A 23,069-nucleotide genomic window follows, 5' to 3' on the forward strand; every position below is an offset into this window, starting at 1 on the left:
CTTTTCTGGTCCAATGTGTAATTGATTGCAGAAACAAGGTTTTAATTCAGATTGTCGATCTCAATCCAGCATCTTCTAAGTTGCACAGGAGAAACTTTTCTTTACCAAAACTCCTTCTCAGCACAAATGCACCTTTTTAAAAGAGCTACACAGTGGTTCCACATTAGGAATTTCTAAAGGTGTAAGATTTATTTATTTTGAATAAAAAATGAAAACTTTTTCCTATTTGACTAAAATATTTCAGCCTGCATTTCTTTCAGTCACACAATTTCATGGAACCCACAGTACGCTCTTTCTCAGCTAAATCTGGGATGGAGGTTATGCTTTACTCGAGGGGTTTCTTTTGTTTCAGTTTAGCTGTTGTTTTACTTTGTTAGTTACTTAACCCTTGGCCCTCCAGGTCTGCAGCAGCAATACAAAGAGTGCCAGGAGCTGCTTGGGCTCTACCAGCAATACATTTCTCAGCAACAGGCAAAACTCAATCAGTCCATTGCCCAGCTCAGCCAGACATCAAGTCACAGCAAGGTAAGATATGGGATAAAATGGGTGTGTGTGTGTGTGTGTGTGTGTGTGTGTGTGTGTGTGTGTGTGTGTGTGTGTGTGTGTGTGTGTGTGTGTGTGTGTGTGTGTGTGTGTGTGTGTGTGTGTGTGTGTGTGTGTTATAGGTTATATGTACACACAATCCCTATTTTGTTTCTAGTGTACATGCAGTGAAAAACGCACAATAAAATGACGGCTGTTCTCCTTTGGGAGCCACATTCAGGAAATAGCCCTGTTTGCCATCAGTCACATACAAAAAATTCCAGTGGAAACACATGCAAGCACATTCTCCCATGGCCAAGTGCCGTAATAATTTATAACAAATCACTATAGTCCACTTCAGTCACTAGCTCAATATGACTACGACCTAGTAAAAACTGTCTCAAGGTGACACTTTAAAGGCGAAGACGCCTCTCTGGCTACAGCCTCTGTATGAATAGATGACTTGGCCAACCTCATTGTCCGCAGTGGCTCTGAATAATGTGTGTTTGCCTGCTCTCTGACCCTCAGCAAATTAGTCACAGTCTCTTTCTCAGTCTACTATAAATGGGTTTTCCTCCTTATGTTTATCCCATAATGTTCCTGATCTCGGCTTACGTGCCACTTATGTTTAGTTGACAATTGTCTAGTTAAGTTTACAATTTTAAAAAGATGATTTGAGTCGGTGCTACTATAAACCCTGGTCACACCCTTTATGCCATAGCTATGCAAGGTCCATAGTGAAAGCACCACTTTAGCACATCATTGTCACTATTGTCATTATCATTATCATCATCGATGTCTACACAGGATGTCCTCAGCTACTACCTTTTATATGAACTGTTCTTTGGCATCTTTTAGCTCAGTATTCCACCACAGTAACTATATGCACAAAATGGAAGGAAATAGACCAAAAATGATGCCTTGGGTTGCAGTAACTCACATAGAGTGCAAGTGAAATGTGAGCTCTTGTGAAACTGCTCTTGCAAGCAAATGGGGAGCTTTTACGGCACATAGTAACGTGAGCAAATTAGGTTGCTAAGCGAGTCCTAATTCCGTATTGGTAAATTTCAGCTTTGCAGCCAGCTCTAAATTAAAGTTTTATGGAGCAGTCGAATGTTTTGGCTGAAAAACTCCATCAGTTTTTCAGAGGCTTCCTTAATGGGCCAAAATGCATTAATTGTCCTCTTTGTTCTCTGTCCAGGTGCATAGTAGTGAGGAACTCCCCAGCAGGACATCTACAAGCAGAGCTAATAGCTCACTCTTTGATGGCTCATACCTCAGCCATGCTGCTACTGCAGCACCCCAACCTCGATACAGGAATGGTGATAGAAGAAGAGGAACAGTAGAGACCTTTAGGAACACTGTTGGTCTTTCCTGTGTTAGAGAGTTAAGTCCAACTGATGGGCCAGTCAAACAGCATAATGGTCAGAAAATGGAGTGCAGTGGCGCACACTCATGCCACAGATGTGATCATTGTGAATGCAGTGATCATGACACTGTCTATGGAACACAGCAACGAAGAAATCACAGTGGCTCTCGTCTAGTTACTGGCCTTCGTGATACCTTTAACCAAGATGAGTGTAAAAGGTACAGTATACAGTTACTGTCTGTTATTCCGTATAATTTTTTTTTGTCAAATTTAAAACATTAGCAAGGCACAAATGAGAAGGCATGCAATGTGTATTTGCATACAGGCTCCATAGTGGAAATATCATGGACTCTGAGGCCAAGGAAGCTTTGACCAGACCTCTGCTGGGTCAGGAGGACTGGGAGGAGAAGAAGCACCAGCTGCTGCTGCAGAAGATGCAGTTAGAGATGGAGAGAGAGAGGCTGCATGCACGGCTGGCTGAGCAGGAGGAAAGACTCCAGAGACAGAATCAGCAACTACGGCAGTCACATCTTGATTACAAGAGGTAGAACAATATCTGCATGGGTTGATAGTAGTTACTTTGCAGACATGTATGCACTAATCTGTCTTTTAGTTTTTCATATTGTACTTCAGTTTCTGCCATTGTAGAGTGTCTGAACTTGCGATATCTTTGTTAGGTTTCAACAAGCTTTTCAAGCTGAGCTCAGCAGCTCAAATACTCGCACTGGAGGTACAGAAGAGCAGAATCCTTCCCACCAAGATTTACCCCCCAGGTATGGCAGATTTTGTCATATATGTCACATGTGGATGTTATACATCACCCAGACACGTTAGTACATTTGTCTGTTTTTTACAGTGTGTGTGAAGATGCAGAGGTACATCCTGCAGGACAGAGCTTGCATGAAAAACATTCACAAACTGTACCTGATCATCTGAACAATGGCAGTGGTAAGCGCTTATTTTCAATTAATCGGTGATGTGCTTTCTGGAGTACACACAGGGGAACATTTCAGCTCAAAATACATACTTGACATATTTTATTTTAGCACTTTTGTGTAGAGCTAAAATACCTTGTTAAGTGTCTAATAAAAAATCTTTTTTTCTTCTTAACATCAGGACATTTAAAACAGTCCACAAGAGACGTGGCCACATCTCCAGCAAAGTTATCTGCAGGCCTGAGTAAGGCCACCTCAATATCTGCAGTCCCAAAAACCCCAGACACCAGGTAACACACTTGAATAAACATTTATTGCAATATTTCCAATCTTCATTAAATTATTCTATAAGTGCTGTTTAATGTTTATAATGTTGGTCAATGTTTAGCAGTTATATTGGAGAATCTAGTTACAGTAGTTCTCAGAAAAATTGTATGTGTGGTGAAATTCATTAGAGCCTAAGTGTCTCATAATTTAATAATACTAAAAGTATTATATTTTATTTTATAAATCTACAGCAAAGAAATATTTAGTTGCTAAACCTTTGAAATAAATGTAGTGGAGTAAATGCTGTGCCCCCCATGACTTAAACTCACCCATGATATAGGTGTTGGTGCTAGAAGGAGAGAGGTGGGGTGTTGCTATCCACCTGCTGCAAACATTACAAGAAATCAACCAGATTTAAAGATTGTGGCAAACTAAACAATCAGTTCATCTGCATACAGACAGCTTTCATTTGAACTGCTTCTTAGCTCATTTGTGCTGCAGTTGTGTAAAATGCACCAGTGGTGCACTGGAGCAGCTAAAAGGTTGCTTTTCTTCATATTTAATCTATCTGAACAGGCAGTGGGATGAGGGACTTTTATTGGTATTTTAATGTAAAAATACAGACCGTAAGAAAATACTACTTAGTGAGAGTACATTGGAGTATCATTGGAAAAGCCTTCACAAGCTAGGGGCTGGCCCTTGGCCATCAGACCACTGGTCTTGTTGAGTTCTGTGTTAGGTAAAAGAGCAGATTTCTGATTGAACAGCTATGAAAAAACAGCATAGTCAATGATGTTAAAAGTAAAAAAAAAAAAAAAATCAGTTAATCTGTGCTTGTGTGAAATTCTGAACTGATCATCCTCAGGCATGTCTTCCAAAAGAAATTCAAGATGAAGCAAAAAATAGCAGCTTAGGAAATTGGGGAGATAAATTGCAGTCTTTTATCAGTAGCCAGTGACAGCGAGTGCCTTTTCCTCTTGTTTTCAACAAAAAGATCACAGCAGACATAAAATACAAGTATTCAAATTTGAATCTTGATGTTTTTCCTGGGCTTGCTGTTGATGCAATGTTTGTGGCTAAATGATGACTTTTCTTAGTCTAGCTAACTTTTCGAGCTGTGAGAAGCTAATTGAAGCTTTTTACTGGGCTAGCTAGTGCTGCGGCCGGCCTGTCAGGAGACATGCTGCGTTCCATTAGTCGGCCTAGCAGGGATCCTGCAGCAGGTGTAATTGAACAGACTTCTGGATGCACACACTGCCCTCCCGTCTCTCTCAGCCACAGAAATGAGACAGAGAAAGCAGAAGTGAGGGAGAGATGTTAAGTGTGTTTGAGGGTGAGAGCATTGGATAAAGTGAAAAATGGGATGTGAGGAAAGTTAGAGCAGGTTCAGATGGATAGTAGTGGAAATGGTAAGAAAGTTGTAAGAAGGGAGAGGGGGTTTAAGGACAGGGATGAATCACTGAGTGCAAGCATTTCCTAAAGATGCAAAGAGCTCTTTACATGGAATAGTAATTAACCTGACTGTGTGTTGTCTTGGTGTGTGCGCGCTCTGTGCACCAGCTGCCCGTGTGCACCAGCTGCCCGTGTGCGTGGGATTCTTGGCTACAGTTGAATTAAATGCAAAAAATATCAGATGCTAAAAAACAATTTGTGTTTCTGCAGACCTTTTATTTAAAACCATTATTATTCCCACCCTGGAGCAATTCTTTGCTATAATGTCAGGTTTCCTTTTTGTAAATGCACCGGTAGATAGCAGATACAGTAGCTGTACGACAGCTTCCCCCTCCTTGTTTTGAAGGATAGTTCTTCAAAACAGCTCAAAGTTTCCAACTTCTGATGATTAACTCTTAAATAAAGCAGCGCCTGGTCCAAGTTGAACTGTGAGCTCTAGCAGATGCCCATTAATTCCGGCAGGGGATCTGGAGTATCAGATCTTATTACCATTCATTTTCACCTCCAAAGCCTATTAAAATTGTTCTACTCTTAGATACAGTGTCTTTTTTTTTTTTGCTGCCAGTAATGAGGAAGTCTGTCTCTCAGATGCCTTTTGTGGTTTTCCTGCAACATGTTTTTTCATGTGCATCTTTTCAGATATTTATAATCCTTTGGTAATCCACTGATTTGTATTAGACATATGTCTTTTCCTGAGCTGGTGTTCAAAATATAGAGCGTAAAAATAGTTGTAAAAGATTTCAGTGAATGAAGTGAAAGGCAATATGTTGTTGCTCTCAGCTCATCAGAAACCTGTCAAAGCGGCTTGACTTTAGCAGAGCAGCAATGTGTGGTTTGGTGCTAGTTTTCAAAAATATTTATTTTCCTGTGCGGGGGGGAAAAAAATGAAGGCGAAATCGTCAATAGCCAGGTTGTTTTTCTAGCTATATCAGCAAATCATGAGAAAAACCACATCAGTTTTTGATATTTTAGGTTGTTTAGAGAAAGAATGGCTTTGTGATCACTATGAAATCCTTCTTCTATTATTTAAATAACATTTGAGATGAAAATCTGCTGTCAGTCTGGAGCAAAGTTTTCCAAACCTACACTGTATCTGCTTGTTTAGCTGGATAAGAAGCCTTCCTTTTGTTTAAAAAAAACAAACCCTTCTCTTGCTGTAAGATTTCCCGTGTTACCTGAAGCTTTGTCCTTCGCTTGGCAACAGCATGCCCCTTGTGACCGTCTAATCTCAACCAATTCAATCGTGATGTGCAAATTTCACAACCAAACTGGGGTTAACATTAAGTGACCTTCTTAATCCTTTCATGAATCCTGTGCTAGTTAGTAATGAGACAGTTCCAGCGCACCCCACCCATCTCATCTTCATCCTTCCTGCCATTGCCCGCCTGCTATTGATTGGCTGGGAAATTGACATGCGGGATATACGCAGTGGCCATTATAGGTTTTTTATCTTACTGTTTGGACTGCAAATGAAAAGAGGCGCCGGGGCGAGACGGCTATCTTTAATGAAAGAGAGAAGCCAAACAAGCAGTGAAAGTTATGAGTGGGAAGGAGGTGGTGAGTAGCGTATGCTGGAGAAGTTTTCTGAAAATTTTATCTGGCCTTACGGCGCTAGAAAAGAGACATACACAACTGTTAAATTGGGAGAATGAAGTCCAGTATTTTTATTTTTTTTATTGTACTCAAAAGATTCCCTCGTATATGAGCTCGAAGCATTTAAAAAGTACCAGAAAGCAGAGCAGTACATATCTAGTGTTTCATAGCATTCATTATAATACATTTTTAAATCAAGGTGAAATATTGTCCGAGTTCTCTTTCTGTTACATTACCTAAGTGTTTTTATTGTTATAGTGACTGCCACAAAAGTACTAAATGCTTCATGCTGGCAGTGCAGCGTCTCCAGATGCTCTCAAAATGACCCCACATTCCAGGCCCAAAGCCTTTTTTTTTAAACAGTGACAGAAACTTGTGCTGCTGCTACTGCTGTCCATGCATTTTATCTGTAGGCACGCAGTAAAATAGATTTTGCCAGGACTCCCTTGGGAGATATAAATATCTAGCAGTTCAATTCACAACTTTACTTCATGCGAACTGGAGCCAAGAAATGAAGTTCTTTGTTGCACTGTATACCCCCTCTGAAAATCTATTGGCATTCTTCTCTTTAGCCCTCATGCAATCTCTGTGCCACCAGCCCTCCCTCACCCCACCCACTGCCATTCCCCCTACTGCTGCCCAAACTGTACCCCCTACCCCCCGCACTACCCTTGTTATAGATTGTGACCGCCGGTAAGTGATGCATTATTCATTACCAACATGTCGTTTGTTGATGGATGGCTGTTTGAGAGCCCTGTCCGTTAAATAAATCAACAAATAAAAATGCAAATTCTCACATTTCGAGTGAAGCAACCCAGCCAAAGTCCCTCCCCCACATTCCCTCTCTGCCTCCATCTCTATCCACAAAGCAGCACTCATTTCCAGACTCTCTTACAAGCAGACACACACACACACACACACACACACACTGACTCTTTCTCTCTCCTCTTTTCTCCTTTGCTGTTGACAGGCAGGAGACCAAATGAGGAAGACAGAGTTACTTAGTTGAGCTTCCTTTCTTGTTTTTTCACCAAATCCTTTTGCTTAAACGTAGATACATGAATACATGTTGCTAAAGCAAAAATACAGCCCTTTAAAGGCTATTCGGCTATTGACATGTGAAGCCTGAAGTTATTTTGAAAACATGGCATATCAAGGTCCATCGTTACGTGTTGAGGAACATAAATGCGCCCTGATTGGAAGTTCCACCACTGTGTCTGTGCGCTGACCACCCACACGCATATCAACAAGTACATCCCAAGGATCGCCCTTACCTGGGAGAGCTGTGTGCAGAGCCGCGCGATGCAAATCGATGCAGCTTTAAACGAGCAGAGAATTATGTTAGCAACATCAGTCGAGCGTGCTTTAAAGAATTCATGTTTTGTATCTGGAATGGCCGTCGTTCGACTGTGTATACACTGAATAATTTATCAAACCAGCCAGACTGAGGGATTGAATCTCTATTAGCTTAATCTCCCCTGTTTTGGTTTATTTATTTCACTGCACATTCCCCTCATTTCTATTCCAGGGGAGAAGGCACTGGGTTCTCTTCCGCCTTGTTCTCTCACACCTGCAAGAAAACTGTGTTTTTCTGCTGGGACGCCCCAGTGGTTTCAACTTGTTAACGCTGCTTGTTAGGGTTCAGTAGGCACTTCACCAAGAAAGATTTGTTAACACTTGTATGAAAATATTTGTCATTCGCCTTTCAGTTGTTAACACAGAGAATATGAAAGCAAAAATCTCATCCAAGTGTTTTAGCTCTAAGTAGACATTGCTTTGTAGCCTTGTGCTATTGTGATGCCGGGCCCTTAGCTTGCTCTGTTTCTGCTTAACTTTGAGGGCACATAATTTAACTGGCAGGCTTTCTGTGTGCATTCCTCTGCTACAATGAAAACACAATAGAAAGCTCATTTAAAGCTCTGCCTCTCTACAGGGCTCCACTCGGTTCTGTATCATAAATATAGCCTGTGTCAATCCAACCTTTGAAACAAGCTGTGGAGAGGGGAAAAAAAAAGAAACCTAAATGAAATCAATGCAATAAAAAAGCAAAAAAAAAAAAAACAAGTTGTACTTTTTTTCAGGTTGGACTTTTCTCTGGTTGAGTTATTGGATATCTTTAGTCCTGTCTCTGCACCTGAGCAATGCAAGACAACCACTCAAAGATCCAGAGCATCGCAACACAGACCGGCTCCTGCTGCCTCCAAATCAGTGATCCGAACCATGCTTACCCCTGGTGGACCTTGTCCTCAAAGCACTCAGCAAGATCTGGAAGAAAGCCAAATACTGGAAGATATTTTCTTCATTTGCTGACCAAAAAAAAAAAAAAAAAGAGGATCAACAAAGCTCCAAGTCACTGGATATTCACCAGCTTCTTCCAAATTTTTATTATTATTTTTTATGTGTATTTCATTTAATTTTCAATTGATTTTCTATAATCAGTGTGACATTGTAGATTTTGTGGATTGCAATATTGCTATAATTTTTTTTAATCCTAATAAACATTTTAAACAATCTATTTTTCAAGCCTTGATTTTTCTAGTTTGTGAAAAATGTATCCAAGCTTAGCCAATATGACATCTAATCTGTGCATCTTGCTAAAAGACATAAATTATATAACCTTACTGATTTATGGAAATATTGTACACATGCAGCAACTATCCTATGTCAGACGTTGCCTCGGTGCCTTTGGTGTAATTGTGTCACAGTAACATGGGTAATCTTGCATTAAGAAGTTATCACCAGTAAATATGACACAACACAGAGTATTTTATTCTAGACTGTGCTTTATTATTGGGCTAAGCTGAGACGCATCATTCATTTAGAATTACAAAAGAAGAGTCCAGGGGACCAGAGAATGGTGCAGTCTGGAGAGACGGGGGCGGGAGCCTAAAGCGCACTGCCCATCAGAAGCTTGGCTCATCAGGAACCTGGCAAAGCTTAATATGCAACATTCATCACCCCCCTCCATATGTGCTGAAATTGGGAAATAGATTTCCAGAACACTTTGAAAACCACATGAAGTAAAATGTGATTCTAGCAACACTACTGAGCTTTAGAAATAAAATCACTGATAACAGCACTGAAAATAAAAATGATAGGAACTCAATTTTCTTTCGGATGAAATAGTGCAGTTTTCATTGAATTTTGTTCTTGATAGAACATGTGAGTTGAACAAGATCAGAGCTCTGTCAAACAATACAAAGCACAAATGGGGGGAAATGGAAGGAAGGTACAGTTTTAAAAAGTCATTTGATGCCAGCGGTTAACAATAAATCAGACCTTAGTTCATTAAATATTAGCAGCAACTTATACTGACCTCAAGGCGGATCTTGTGTTGTGAATACATATCTGATTGAACAGCTGATTTGAGTTTTTATTTTATTTTTTTTTTTTACCAGGGATTACATTTTCCCCACTTTATTTAAAGGTGGCATCTCATTTTTAAACAATCTTTTAACAAAGCTTTTTCTTTTTTAAAAGAACAAAACAGTATGAATTTATAATTACAAATATACATAAGGCTTTAGTGTTGTACTGCATTGTTGTGAATATTTTGCTAGCCACGGGAAAAAATGTCAAAGCGGTCTTGGTGGTGGTTACATTTCCAATACTTAAAGTAAGATGCGTCGTGGTTCAAGGTAGCACTTTCAAGCAAACGGATCGGTGTCGATAAGAGAGCTCAGATCTTGAGTCAAACAGCACAAATAAATAAACAAATAAATAAACAAACAAGGAAATAAATAATTAAAATCTGTCTTTGACATCACTTGGTCAAAAGGAGTGTTTTTCTCCATCAAAGAAGTGCTGAAGGCATGGTCCTGCAGACAGGAACAATGATCATCTGTGGACCACAACAGTGGCCCATGCATGTCATATAAAAACTATTTGGTCACGTACCAACTCATAAAAAAATAATGCCATGAAAGCATGCATATCATCTCAGACATGACTTATAAATAAATATCTAAATAAACAGATAAATGAATAGAACCCATTAAAGTATTTCTTTTTATAAAATAGGTCGATGTGTGTCTAAGCTCTAACTGAGGTCAATGCTCTCCCTGACTGTATTCTGGATAAATGCCTTGGTCAGGTCCTACAGTTTGTACCGTATCCTAGCGACTATTTTTTTTTTTTTGTACCTGGTTTTTAATGAGCATTATCATGTTTTCATTCATATATTTTTTTTAAAGTATTTAAATTACTTTATCCAGTCCTTGTAGATAGAAGTAAAAGTCCTATAAAATATGCAAACCTATGTACAGAGGAAAACAGAGCAAAAAAAGAAACAATTTACAGTATATTCATCAGTTTATGTATATATTTATATATATATATTTATATTCAAACTTCTGCTCTGTTTCTTGTTTTTGAACCACTAAACTTTGCTTTACTTTTCTCATGTAAACTTGCAGCTTAAAGTCGGAGCAAATGAAGATGAGGCGCTTGGCATTCTAGTTCTCGCACGTCGTTCGGCTTCTCCTCATTTCACTTGTTTATGGAAAAATGACTGATTGCTCAAACAAATCATATGAGAAGCACAGTCTGTGATGACAGTTTTTTTCTTTTCTTTTCTTTTCATTTTTCTCAGAGCAGCGGGGCAGTCAAAAAGGGCACACAGTGTGGCGATCAGGGACACCAGACATGATATTTAGCCTCAGATGTTATTGTTAGACAGAGACAGGTCAGGATGATGAGCAAGCGGTTTTGCACTAGCCCACCAAAGACACTGTCAGAGCAAAAAAAAAAAATCTTGATGGTCATCTGGTTTAACTGTATGCCGTGCTCTGGAGATTGTTAAGTGCCACAGAACACAAACAGAGGCATTCTGGGATGTGCACTGGTGTCTTTTAGATTCACTGGATTTGGAAGGTAAATGTTAAATTATTCAAACTGCTAAAAAGGTTAAACAGAGACACTGGGGAAATAGTATAATGAGCAGTTTATGGGAAAACTAGTAACAGCACCCAACAGGAAGCATTGTCTTCCAAAGTGTCATATAGCCTTATAAATATTCATATATATAAATATTCATCGAGTAATCTCCACCAGCTCAATATGTGTTGAATGCAGGGTCTAATAAATCCAAGTCTGTTGACCTTTTACAGGTTTATACTAGGTGTTTATACCATTTTTGTAGACTATTATGAGAAACTGTACGCTAAAGCAATATGAGAGCAGCCTCAGTTATACAGCAGGTGCGATGGGTAAATGGCTTTTCACACTTATTGCTTCATTTTACAGTTTCATTAGAGTTTTATGTTTATATATAATTGCATGAAAACTTAACGTAAGGCAATATAACAGTTTCTAAAGGATATGCTTCATGTCAAGTATAAACCCTTTTCCTTTTTTTTTTTCTCCGTTCAAGGGGAAGCCAACTCTATAACATATTCATCAGTATTACATCACCTTCACAGCCATTAAAATCCTCCTGCTCGGTCCAGTAAGCTCAGTTGCATCCCTTATCAAGCTGCGTCTTGCCAATCGCAACCCTGATTTTTACCCTTTATTACCCTCCAACCAGTGGAACTTAGTCTCAGGTGCCTTGCAAGTTAGTGCCTGTGCTAACAGGTTACCTAATGCCCGCTTTTGTTTGAAGTGGTATCGCATGAATCTACATTAGTTCTAAATGCATTTTTTTTTTTCTCCCAAAGACAATGATGGGCCAACAGTGCTTGGACAATTTGTTATATTTGACATGCACTGAAGCTCTCTATGTGGCTGAGAAATGATATGGATCAGGCTGTAGTTTTGACATCATAATAGCGCGTTGGCTACTTGCAGTAGTGTGTGTGTTCAGTTTTTTTTTCTTTGTTTTCTGAGAGCACAGTGCTTGATGGCAGATTCTGCAGGTGACAAGGCACACCTTGACATGGTGACAGCCCATACGCTACATGCACTTTACTGAATGCAAAAGAGAGCAAGGGTTGTGAGACATTTTCATTTTGGTTCAAGTTTCAAAGAGAAGTTTGTGTGCGTGTGAATGTGTGTGTGTGTGTAAGTGTTTGTGTGAAAGCTCAAAAGATATGTTTGGAATAGAGTCGAAGATAATTGTCCTTTTCCTCTAAAATCATCTAGCCTGATTCTCTTAAAGCCTGCTACTGAGATTGGCTTTTTGCATTTTCAGATAATATGTACACCATATGTGTTTCATCACACATGAATCTTTTAGCAATATATCGTGTGTCAGCATATAGGTAATCAGAGATAGGAATGCCTGCAGTTTTGGGAGCTGCCAGATTTGCGATTCTTCCCAAGCAGAGCAATGCTTCAAACTCCAGCTAAAATCTACAAAAAAATTACAGCTCAACATAGTCAGTAGCCGTTCTATATACAGACACACATATATAAAATATGTGCATATAAATACATATATTTGTGATTAATATCTATTTATCCATATATACTGTATATATGAATACATTTGCTTGAATGCCTGTTATACATATATATGTACTGCAAATATAAACAAGTTCATATATTTCAAACATTTCTGATGTTATTCTATCTATGAGGTTAGGATGTCAAGTTAAAAAAGATAAGGCTGTGATACGGAGCAGCCCCTCCCATGCACTCGCCATCCCTCCCAAGACAAAATGAGAAGAGAAAAAAATAAACATTTTGAGTAATTGTAAACTAGCGAAGTGAGAGACCCCATTTGGTCATCTGAAATAGTTTTGCCTGTATTCAAAAAGCATATCAGCAATATATATGTATATATACATGTGTTGTATATATTCGTAATGTACACTTCTTTTAAATGCAACTCCCCAACCAGTTAACACTGACTGACAGAGATGCAGTGGTCCGAGTATATTAGAGCTACAAGTCCTCAGCAATAAAAATGTTTGGTCTTTTGGTCCCTAAAACAACTAAGGAATGATGGATAAGACTCCCTGGAGACTGTTGCTATGGCGCTCCTCGGCAACAGTATCCCCTGGAAACGGACAGGCACTCCGAGCTAAAGATGGCCATCCCAAATCGAAGCCAATCTGTGTCCTGAAAATATCACATTCCTACTTAAGTTCTCTCTCAGAGAATTTGTCCCTTCTTGATTCAAATCTTAAAAATTGGTCTTCAAAAGTCAATTGCTCCACACCATCTTAATGAAAGATCTCCTACGGCAATCCACTATTATGTTTTTTTTTATTTATGTTTTTTTTAATTTTTTTTTATTATTTTTTTTTAAAGTTTTGTTCTTGTTGGACTTTTGACATCCATATTCCTTTCAAGAGTTCAGTGGGGTTGGTCATTGTAAGTAGGTTTGATGTAGTTTCTTTTACTCTCCCCCCCTCCCTCACTGTTCAAGTAAAAGTTTTTGTGGTCCAGAAAAGGTAGCTGTCATTCAAGCAGGGCTTTGTGAGGAAAGAAGTGTGTATATGTGTGCAGAAGAGGAAAAAAAAAAGTCCTGGGGCTAACCAGGCTGGTACAAATTCGCTCTGAGTTCCAAAGTTTTAGTACATCCAAAAAGGAGGTGTCCTTGACTCGGTCATCACTCTCTCTCTCTCTCCTCTGTTTCTGAAGCAGCCTCAGTGGTCCAGATGTTGAGTTTGCGCTCAGTGGTGGGTAGCAAATAATCAACAGCTCAACAAAACCTGAAAAACACAGAAGAAAAAGGACCCGTTTGAGTAAAAGAATATGTCGTTAAGTGAAACACAGTTTAAGGTTTTGTGGCCCCGTGCATCAATATCCAGGAGGATGCCTGCAGTTTTGTACAGGCAGTCATTCAGTGCATGGTTTGGCTCGAGCTTTTCCACAGATCATTTTGGTTTCTAGATGCGTCCCGTGAAAATTGCACTCGGATATTGGCAAGTTGTGTGTTTGAACGTGTGTCTAGTTTTGCGGTTGGTTTGTGTACTTACTTGGATCTGTATTAGATAACTGAATGAGATAGCTCGGGCTTTTGTGGTTAAACTTTCATTCCATTAGAGATCTCTACATTATATCGGAAAACACAAGAAAAATGATGGAGGAGATATTTGCCTTTCTTTTTTGTTTTTTGTGACTTTTTTTTGCATTGGCTATATCGGAAGCAATGATATCATCAGTTCTGTGTGCTCCTTTAGTGTTGATTCTTGCTGTATTTACATGCAGATGGAGCAGTGCAGAATACTTACAGGACACCTGCCTCTCTAAAGCGTCTTAGCCAGCGCTAAGACTCTAAGTCCTGGTGTGGATAAACAAAGATCATTTTGCTGAGACAATTTTGAAAACAAATCAGTGCTCATCCTGCAGTGAATTAATCTGGCTTCCTGGCAGCGGCTCCGTTCTTATCTTCTATGTGATGAAACTAATTTTTCATTTCTATTTAAAACAAACTGTTCATTCCTGTTTTCGAAATGGTGAAGGGATTTTAATCAAGACACGCCTTACCGTGTCATTAGATGTTAAGTAAGAGTACTCTAGCTTGCTGCTGTGCCAATATCGCGTTATTATTATATTCTTTATATAATAATAATAGCATAACTGATGACGCAGGTCCAAAAGCAGCTTGTTAATCAGTTGAGAGTGTAATGATGCTCTGGCAAAAAAAAAAAAAAGAAAAAAGAAGGAAATCAAAAGATGTTTTCTCCAACATACTGTAAATTGTATTTTTTTTTTTATATATACGACAATATCATATGAGATTGTACTCTTCTGCCTGCAGTGATTTGCCTCAGGACACTGTCTGGTACGGTTCAGTTAGTTTGTGAGTGGGTGATAAGTTGCCCTTGAATGAAGTCATCAGTAGTGAATGAACGACACAGCCTAAACTCTCCATCACGGAGATGAAGGGAGGAGACAAAGAGGAACAGCACAATTACCCGCCTGAGGGGTAATAAATGCCTCTCCCTCGGAAGCACTTCCTTCCCTGTGCAACATGCTGAACCGTTTACCAATTATCTTTTACCTACAGGGTAGCATACAGGGTCACTTACTGTAAAGTCGTTCTGCAAATAGAGGAGGCTACATGTAAGTAAATGCTTCTGCTTTTTTTTTTTTTTTCTTTCTTTCTTTCAACCAGCCTGGAAACTGACATCAAAACAAGGTTTCGGTTTCAATATAGATGCATGTTATCATAGCACACTGGTATGTGTACATAATTACATTTAACATCTTATATTCTCAATATGTTTTACTTAGTGTGCTTTCACAGTGCTTCGCCCCTTGTATGTGTGGATTACTTCAGTCAGTGCTGAACGATGAATGGAGTAAATAGTGTCTTCCACCTAGAGAAGGCAATGTGAGCATCACCTGTTTGCGCGATAACACGCTGCTCTGGCAAGAGCGAACAGGTGTTGTGAAGTGCATGTGGCGCACATGATGCGCTGTAACACCGTTGTCAGCATGTTAAAGCTAGTAGAGTTTTAGACAATGCAGCTGTCGCTGAGCTGAGTCCATATGAATGTTTGAATCAGAACAGATTCTGGTAGAAAAAAAAAAAGTCATGTTTCACTCTGGCTTGTCTTGGTAAATATCTGCATTTGACTAATGATAACAGAAAGTTGTTATCGTCATCATTAACAAAGGGGAAGACCAGAAGCCAACAGGCGGAGAATTTCCTCTCGTCCTTTAGTTGCAAAGACTATTTACTCATTTCACCGTTCACTGAAAACATGAGCATGCTCAGTGAGCGTGCTTTCTTTTAGCGCTTTCATACACAGCGATGAACACAACTGGGTATAAAGAGAGCTTCCCAGCGAGGTGGCATCTGAGAATCACGAGATATCGATGAAAAATGATGCTGAATGGCCGTGATCTTCAGGCCCTCATGTGGTACTGCAATTAAAGTTAAAGAATAATGATGCATCATCCAAAAAGAGTTGCAACTATCATGCAAAGATTAAAAAAAAAAAAAAGAAGAATGCAAAGAGTAAAAGTAAAGTTATGAATCATAATCATAAATTTACCTTTGTAATTCTTGGATGCTGCATCCTCTGAGGTAGAGGGATGAAAGCCAATATCTCAGATGGTATAGGGATGCATTATTGTACATTACATGGATAACTTGAACACCTGAGGCTCAGTGATAGTGGAGGTTATATAAAGGTTTTGAAGCAACATATGCTGACATATGTCTTTTTGAGACACGGCCTTGTTTATAACATCAAGACAATACCAAACCCTGTTCTGCAGGTATTACAACAGCACAGCTTCATATTAAGAGTGCTGGGGCTAAAGCTACCTGTATGCAGTCAAGACCTGCCAGTTGTTGGAATTTTTTTCACAAATGAAAAAAACAAAAAAACAGTTAATTGTTGCAGAAAATCCTTCAACATGAGCATATATTAAAAAGCAAACAAAAAAAATGTTCAATGTTAATACTTGGTAGGCTGTCTTTATACTATTTTCAATTAAATATAAAGTTTTACACAATATTCCAGTTTTTTGTTTTTTTTTTTAATTTTTGGGAAACAGACTTGTACTGAGCATCCTACGAAACTGTGGAAAAAACCCATCAGGCAACGCCAACAACTGGCTTGCTGTTTGCCAGTATAATAATGCAACGTCTGTGCATGCTTTCAAGACAACACATCTTTATCAAGGAGTCAAGGTTGATGTCTAACCTGTCTTTCCCTGTGTTCTACAGCTGCCCCGGCCGCCAGGGTGGCGGTGGCTGGCTGGGGCGGGGGGCTAGTAGGGGCGGTTGGCATCCTTTGGCCTCTTCAGTTGCACCTTGAGTCTTTTCATGCCGATCTGGAAGCCATTCATTGACTGGATGGCAGCTTGGGCACTACCTGGGTTGTCGAAACTTACAAACCCTGGGGGAAAGGCCGAAAGAGGGAGATATTGTTATATGAGGAAGCAAGGACAGTCTGGGGTACTAAAAACATGTAAAGTGAAGATGAGTTCATTAAGATTCATTAGTCTTTTACAGATGTGTATGACATGAAAACTGGAACAATAATGAAATCCTTTAATCTGGACATAAAACTAAGAACAATTACAAATCTAACATACCATGATTGCTAAAAATTAAACCAACATAACACAGATGTGTAATAGCATGACAACAACAACAGCATTACACTTTTAACAAAGAGAACTGCACCGATAATGGGGTTTATAACTAAAACATCAATGTGGTTGTGCAACATTTCAGTTTTACTTTTTAACTTCCACTTGTGATGTGAAAAAAAAAAAAAGCATCAAATAACAAATTAAAACCTGCATCTCAAAACTGCAACATGAATTCAGGAAATACATTAATGTAGTGTATTAGTGAGCAAAAGCTAATTTGCAAATGGGTTGCACCTGATGGACTCTCCATAAAACATTCTCCACAATCCATTTATAATTTGCCAACATAATTATGCGTTCGGCTACACTGCGCCGTCAGCAGCATAACGTGAGATGGCAGTTCTCTATCTTTGCGTGGTGGACTAACTGTGAGATTCTGAGTTTATTAATTTTGTTGTTGCTGAAAGCGAGCTATAGACAGGGGTATAAGACTGCACACCCGCATTTGTATTATACAAAATGTCATGAAGAGCACAGTCGTAATAGGGAGATAAAACAGACAGCTGAGTTCTCAGATCTCAGCTGTCTGTAACGCTTAAAAAAAAGAAAAATCCACTCTTTCCTATTAGTAACGGCACACCTGCACAGAAATGATCTACTCTTCTCTTCATTTTTTTTTTTAAAGGGAGAGGTGTCGGGAGGTTAGGGGGAGGGGGTATTGACTGCAGTACAAAAAAAGTGATTAGAAAAAAGAATAATCAGAATAAATAACCAATAATCTTTTGGTTTTGTTCATTTTTACCCACCAAAGCATTTACTTTGGTTTGTCGCCCGATCCACAAACACTTTGGAGGAGATGACATTACCGAATGGCAGGAACATCTGCATCAGCTCTCCATCTCCAAACTCTTGAGGGAGGTGGTAGATGAACAGGTTGCAACCTTCCGGTCCTGCATGGAAAGAAAGGGAGAAAAGCAAGAGAAGAGAGAGCGATAAAAGGCAAAGGTCAGAGAAAGGGACAATGAAAGAGACAAGGGAGTAAGAATGAAAAAGGGAGACCACGAGAGGAGAAAATTCTGCGATGACAGTAAGAAATTATTTAAAGAATAAAGTAAAAGATAAAGAGAGTAGAAGAGCATATTGTTAGTCATAGTGTGCTTAAAGGCAGTGAAAATCTGTTGCCTCTGACAGCTTCTCCTAAATGATGTATAAATGCAATTTTCTGCCAAAAATAGAATAATTTTGGTTATTTTATAAAAGGCCTACATTCTTTAATCTAAGCTCTTCTCACTAACTTTTAGTTAGTGAGAAGAGCTGACTTTTAATTTGGTACTCTGTTGTTAATTTCTGCCAGCGTAGGTCTTCTGTGATGGTAAATCTAACTCCTTTGGAACGTTGTTTTAACTAAGCAATAAGTTAAAATATGACAAAGTGGATTTTAGGGAAGTCTGATGGATTTGGACAATGAAGCAGGGAACTCTTTCAAATAAAATGTACATTGAATGCTCCGGTTAGCCACATCAGATCACCCTTTTTTTAAAAAAAATCCTGTTTCACTAGTCCACACAAGTTCGACACAGTCTGATATTCAGCCAGTTTAACTTTGCATCTCTAACTGCAACCCATGTAGACCCTGCAAGAACCAATGGACTCGCTGTGAGTGATCATCATTTGTGAGTACAAGTCTTTGTGTTTTCGTAATATTTCCCTGTTATTAGGTTTCAGATTTTGCACAAACATAAAAAGTGCAGGGCAGTTTCCTCCACGGCTTCAGTTATAGTTGCTGGGTAACCTTAAGTGGTCAGGTGGTTGCTGAATTTTAAGTATAATGGAAGCTAACATTCTTCATATTAATAATTTGATGGGACCTTTTACTTTATGACTCCTAAATGCTTCAAATATAGCCTCTGGGTTGCCACAGCTGTTAAATCATCTGTAATATTTATTTTATTTTCCACAAGAGGGCAGTAAGGTCCCAGGCTTGGGTGTTGAGCCTGGTGGTCATTAGGTTCACGAGAAGACTTACAGCTGAGTCTGAAATACTCTGTAATATTCTTCGTTTTCTTTGACTCACTTTCCCTTCTTCGCTCTGTTTTTTAATGTTACTTGACCAAAAAAAAAAAAAGACCATCAATAATCAAGCTGTTTTGTGTCATGTAAAACTCACATTTTGCTGAATAATTTACTTTTGATACAGACTAACTGGCAGCATTTCAAATCACTCAAAAACACAGTATGCATTTGAATTGCCTGTATATTCTTAAAATGTGGTCGTTTATTCCAGGCGAGAGAAATAAGATAAAGAACAAAAGTGAGTATGAGTTATTATTTTGCAGCATGTATGAATATTTCGGGAGCGTGCCGTGCGTGAGCGTTACCTTCTCTCTGCTGCTGTGGAATGATAGGTGGAGGGTGGGGGAAGGCTTGGCTGATCTGGCCGTATGCAGCGGGGTAGGCTGCTGACACACACAAACACACACCGCGGATCAGATAACAGTCATGACTAGAGCGCACACTCGGATACATACAAACAATGTGATATATGCAGGGGCACAGCAGGCAATCGATCAGATAACAGACAATAGAGTCTACGTGTTGCACAAACACACCCAACACAGCGGAGAGAATAAATTGATGTAGTGAGAAGGAAACACTTAAAGTTACAATATCAGAATTCAAGTTTTGAACAAAGGTATGTTTATCCTTGTCCTTCTTTCTGTCATCTCGCCCTCCCTCCCGCAGACACACACACACACACACACACACACACACACACACACATGCAAACACACATATCAGTGCTGCAGTGAGAGTGACAGACAGACCTGCATATTGCTGGACTCCTGTGTAAGCCTGCTGGAGAGGATCAGCTGCAGTGGGACTTTGAGCTGCTTCAACAGAGACACAGAGAAGAAAAAGAAGGGGGGGTGGTTGTGGTGGGGAGCACAGATGGATGGAGGTGTGTGTGTGTGTAGGGAGAGAGAGAGAGAGAGACAGAGAGAGAGAGACGGAGGGAGAATGTAGATGGAGGAGAGGGCACGGAGGAAGGAGAGAGTAATATATAGCAGGGATGAGAGGGAGGAGGGCGGCGGAGAGAAGAAAAGCAGAAAGGTTAGAGAGCCGAACAGCGTGGAGTCAACTCACTCCGCTTCAGTGTGTGAGGAACTGAATTCTGAACCTCTCCCTCTCTTTTGCAGGCCCTTAGACTTAAAAGTTTCCCCCAAAGCATTTCAAAAGTTTTCTTTTTCTTTAAGAAAAACAGAAAAGCAAAACTTTGACAGACCACAGTTAAGACCAAAAAAAATCCCACAAAAAACAAACAAACCCCCCCCCAACACACGACTCCACTGTCACCACACCAACAGAAAACACATGTACCTAAACTTCTACCTATCACACAAAACACCCTAAAAAATACACACATGTAACAACAGGACGAGCACAACGCACACCACAGAGGACACGCCTGTTGCTGTCGCTTCACATGTTCACAGACCTGCAGCAAAGTCTCCCTGCACGTGAACCACCACCGATGCCGTGCCACACTTTAATGCTACACACCCGTACGCACAGCACATGCACAATAAATACACCACTGAGGAAAAACACGTATACACACAAAGATAAAATGTGTACACACACACACACACACACAGACACACACGCACACTGATAACTCCAATATCCTTTAAAACCAAAGAAATACTGAGCACGCTGTGGACTAACAGTAACAGTGAAGAACAGCCACAGATAGCCAGAAGAAAAGAAGAAGAGTTATGGGCTCAAATAAACCTTAAAAAACTGGAGAAATCCTGTTCAAAAAGAATTCAGTTCTCTGTGGTGTTGTCGTTCTTTGTAAAGCTGATACATTTTTGCCAGGGGAATTGCGAGTTTGTGAATGTTGTAGACACAGGCGTAGGTTCATTCTAACAAAATGATTTGTATTTGTATATACAGGTTTACCACAAGGAACTTTTTTTTTTTTTTTTTTTACTAGACTGTCTGGAACACTAAGAAGTCAGTGCCTTTTTTCAGTGCAGAGAAGTACATTTCAGTTTGATATGATATCTTCACATTATTTCACAGGCTCAAAAATCTTCTTCCTGACCCTGAGCTCAGAAAGAAATGGGATGAGGGTTGGTGGGAAAGAGCGCTACCTTCAGAGAGAGATGAGAGGAAGCAGCCACCCTGAACCCCAAAACAACTCCGCGGAGCCACGCCCAAGCCGTTTTTCTCTGAGTCCTCTCTAAAAACCACCTCCTGCAACACTGGGGAGACAAGAGTGTAAAAAAAAAGAAGACAGATTTTTTTTTTCTTCCACCTCTTCACAAGCACAGCCAATAAGGTACTAGCCACGGCTCATGACACAAGAGCATATTTAGACTCCAGCAGCCCAACACCTTTGCCAAACGATAATCGCCTCGACTTCCTCGCTGTCTGTAGGATACATTCGTCTGGCCTCACCCCCTCCCAAACATGCTTCGAGGCTGTTCTAGTCTGTAAGCCAACAGCATGCACACTGTCCTGTTGATGTTTGCTTACAGTGGACGTGTGTCTAAAGAGACTCAAGCTTCACCTTTGAATATTTGTGTGTTTGCATACATGCTTCTAAGATGATCATATTTACCAGGGTAATGGTGTATCCCGTTAGTAAAAACTGCTTCTGCAGGGGGCTGTCCGTTTGCCTGCGGGGGCGCCATGCCAGTAAAACCATTTACACTAATTGGAGATGGGATGCTGGTCACTGTGGGGGCGCTGATGCCTGGTGGAGTACTGCCACCTGCAGCCACAGGGCAGACAGACAAAGACAGAGAGAAACAATGCATTTTTTCCCCTCAGGACATTATGGAGAAGTTTTACTTTGACTGGCCACCTAGTAACTCTTGCAAATGTCAAGGGGGCCGGTCCAGTGGGCCGGTGAAGACACTAAATGTCAGGGCTGATTCCTTGTCCAAGTATGGCCCTTACAGTGACACCACAGCCATTAGATGTAACTCTCACACATATTTTTTGAGACTAGCAAATACTGTGTTGATATCAAATGACTGCTAATTATGCAGTATTAGAATTATGTTCTTTTACACTCCTTCAGTGAGTCTGGGAACATGCATTTTGTTCCTTTCGACTATATTTTTCCACTGCAAACTTACTGTAGGGTCTTAAAGGAACATACTATTTTTAGTCATTAAAAATACACTTTATTAAACAGCTACTACTGCTATTTTCAAAAGGATCTCATACTTATATTCAATTTTTCCCAAGTTATTCTAATTTTCATTTACACCATATTTTTTATATATATATGATCTTAAACCAGTTACCTGACGTGGGAGTCAGCGGTGCTCCTGGGAGGCCATTTATGGTGGCCATGTGCTGCATCTGGGCAGCAGCAAAGGCTGCCATTGGACTGAGGTAACCTCCCTGGCCTACAGATGCCATCAAGGCTGCCTGCTGCTGCACCTTCAGGTGGAGAAGAACAGGGGATTGTAAGCACGGCAGAAAGTAATAAAAGTAAAGAGCAGCAAGGCTTTGAGTTAAGCAAGGCAAACAAGACAGAAAAAAGAAGTAGAGATAAAGTGGAACTACTGAGTTACAGTTCAGAGATGGGAAACAGCATATTAGGAGGTGAAAACCATGTATTAAATTTCATAGAGTGCGTATGCCTTAATTATGGTTTTTTTTTGTTGTTGTTGTTAATTAACATTTGACTCGATGACTTCTATTTCTTCTTTTGATATTTTAGATTTAAATTTGAGCCGGGCTTCAGCACTCTGTTTAATCTCTCTGGCTCACTGAATAAATAACTGTGGATAAAAAAAGGAATTCTGTGGGGCGTCTTGCCTGAGCGTAGGCTCCATAGGCTCCAAACTGCAGGGCCATAGGGTTGAAGATGCCCATCTGACCAGCCATCTGCTGCATGCGGCGTATGGTGCGCTCCTTATCCGTGTCGGCGAACTTTACCACCAGACTGGATGAGGCACCCTGTT

The 23,069-nt window shown here is 39.9% G+C and overlaps 2 protein-coding genes across 5 annotated transcripts in view; one reads left to right on the top strand and one right to left on the bottom strand.

Moving 5' to 3' along the window:
- Positions 1–23,069, top strand: part of kiaa1328 (KIAA1328 ortholog) — a 57,628-nt gene that overhangs the window by 6,400 nt on the left and 28,159 nt on the right. For 2 of the 4 annotated variants that reach the window (XM_030728527.1, XM_030728525.1), the window contains exons 6-11: positions 401–525; positions 1,724–2,109; positions 2,217–2,435; positions 2,569–2,664; positions 2,748–2,839; positions 3,008–3,116. In XM_030728527.1, the coding sequence (XP_030584387.1) occupies positions 401–525; positions 1,724–2,109; positions 2,217–2,435; positions 2,569–2,664; positions 2,748–2,839; positions 3,008–3,116 (1,027 nt within the window). Of the gene's footprint in view, positions 1–400; positions 526–1,723; positions 2,110–2,216; positions 2,436–2,568; positions 2,665–2,747; positions 2,840–3,007; positions 3,117–8,219; positions 8,473–17,893; positions 18,182–23,069 lie in introns of those variants that run through there. The other 2 variants (XM_030728526.1, XM_030728524.1) reach the window with 2 other exon arrangements.
- Positions 8,922–23,069, bottom strand: part of celf4 (CUGBP, Elav-like family member 4) — a 94,623-nt gene continuing 80,475 nt past the window's right edge. Inside the window, exons 6-14 of the mRNA XM_030728528.1 lie at positions 22,924–23,064; positions 22,404–22,542; positions 21,710–21,862; positions 21,240–21,350; positions 19,908–19,970; positions 19,461–19,541; positions 17,949–18,032; positions 16,689–16,883; positions 8,922–13,736 (exon numbers count right to left, since the gene is read on the bottom strand). Coding sequence (XP_030584388.1) covers positions 16,756–16,883; positions 17,949–18,032; positions 19,461–19,541; positions 19,908–19,970; positions 21,240–21,350; positions 21,710–21,862; positions 22,404–22,542; positions 22,924–23,064 — 900 coding nt within the window. The 3' untranslated portion in view covers positions 8,922–13,736; positions 16,689–16,755. The remainder of the gene's footprint in view (positions 13,737–16,688; positions 16,884–17,948; positions 18,033–19,460; positions 19,542–19,907; positions 19,971–21,239; positions 21,351–21,709; positions 21,863–22,403; positions 22,543–22,923; positions 23,065–23,069) is intronic.

Source organism: Archocentrus centrarchus, chromosome 5 (genome assembly GCF_007364275.1).
Source record: "Archocentrus centrarchus isolate MPI-CPG fArcCen1 chromosome 5, fArcCen1, whole genome shotgun sequence".
In the NCBI taxonomy this organism is placed as follows: Eukaryota; Metazoa; Chordata; class Actinopteri; order Cichliformes; family Cichlidae; genus Archocentrus; species Archocentrus centrarchus.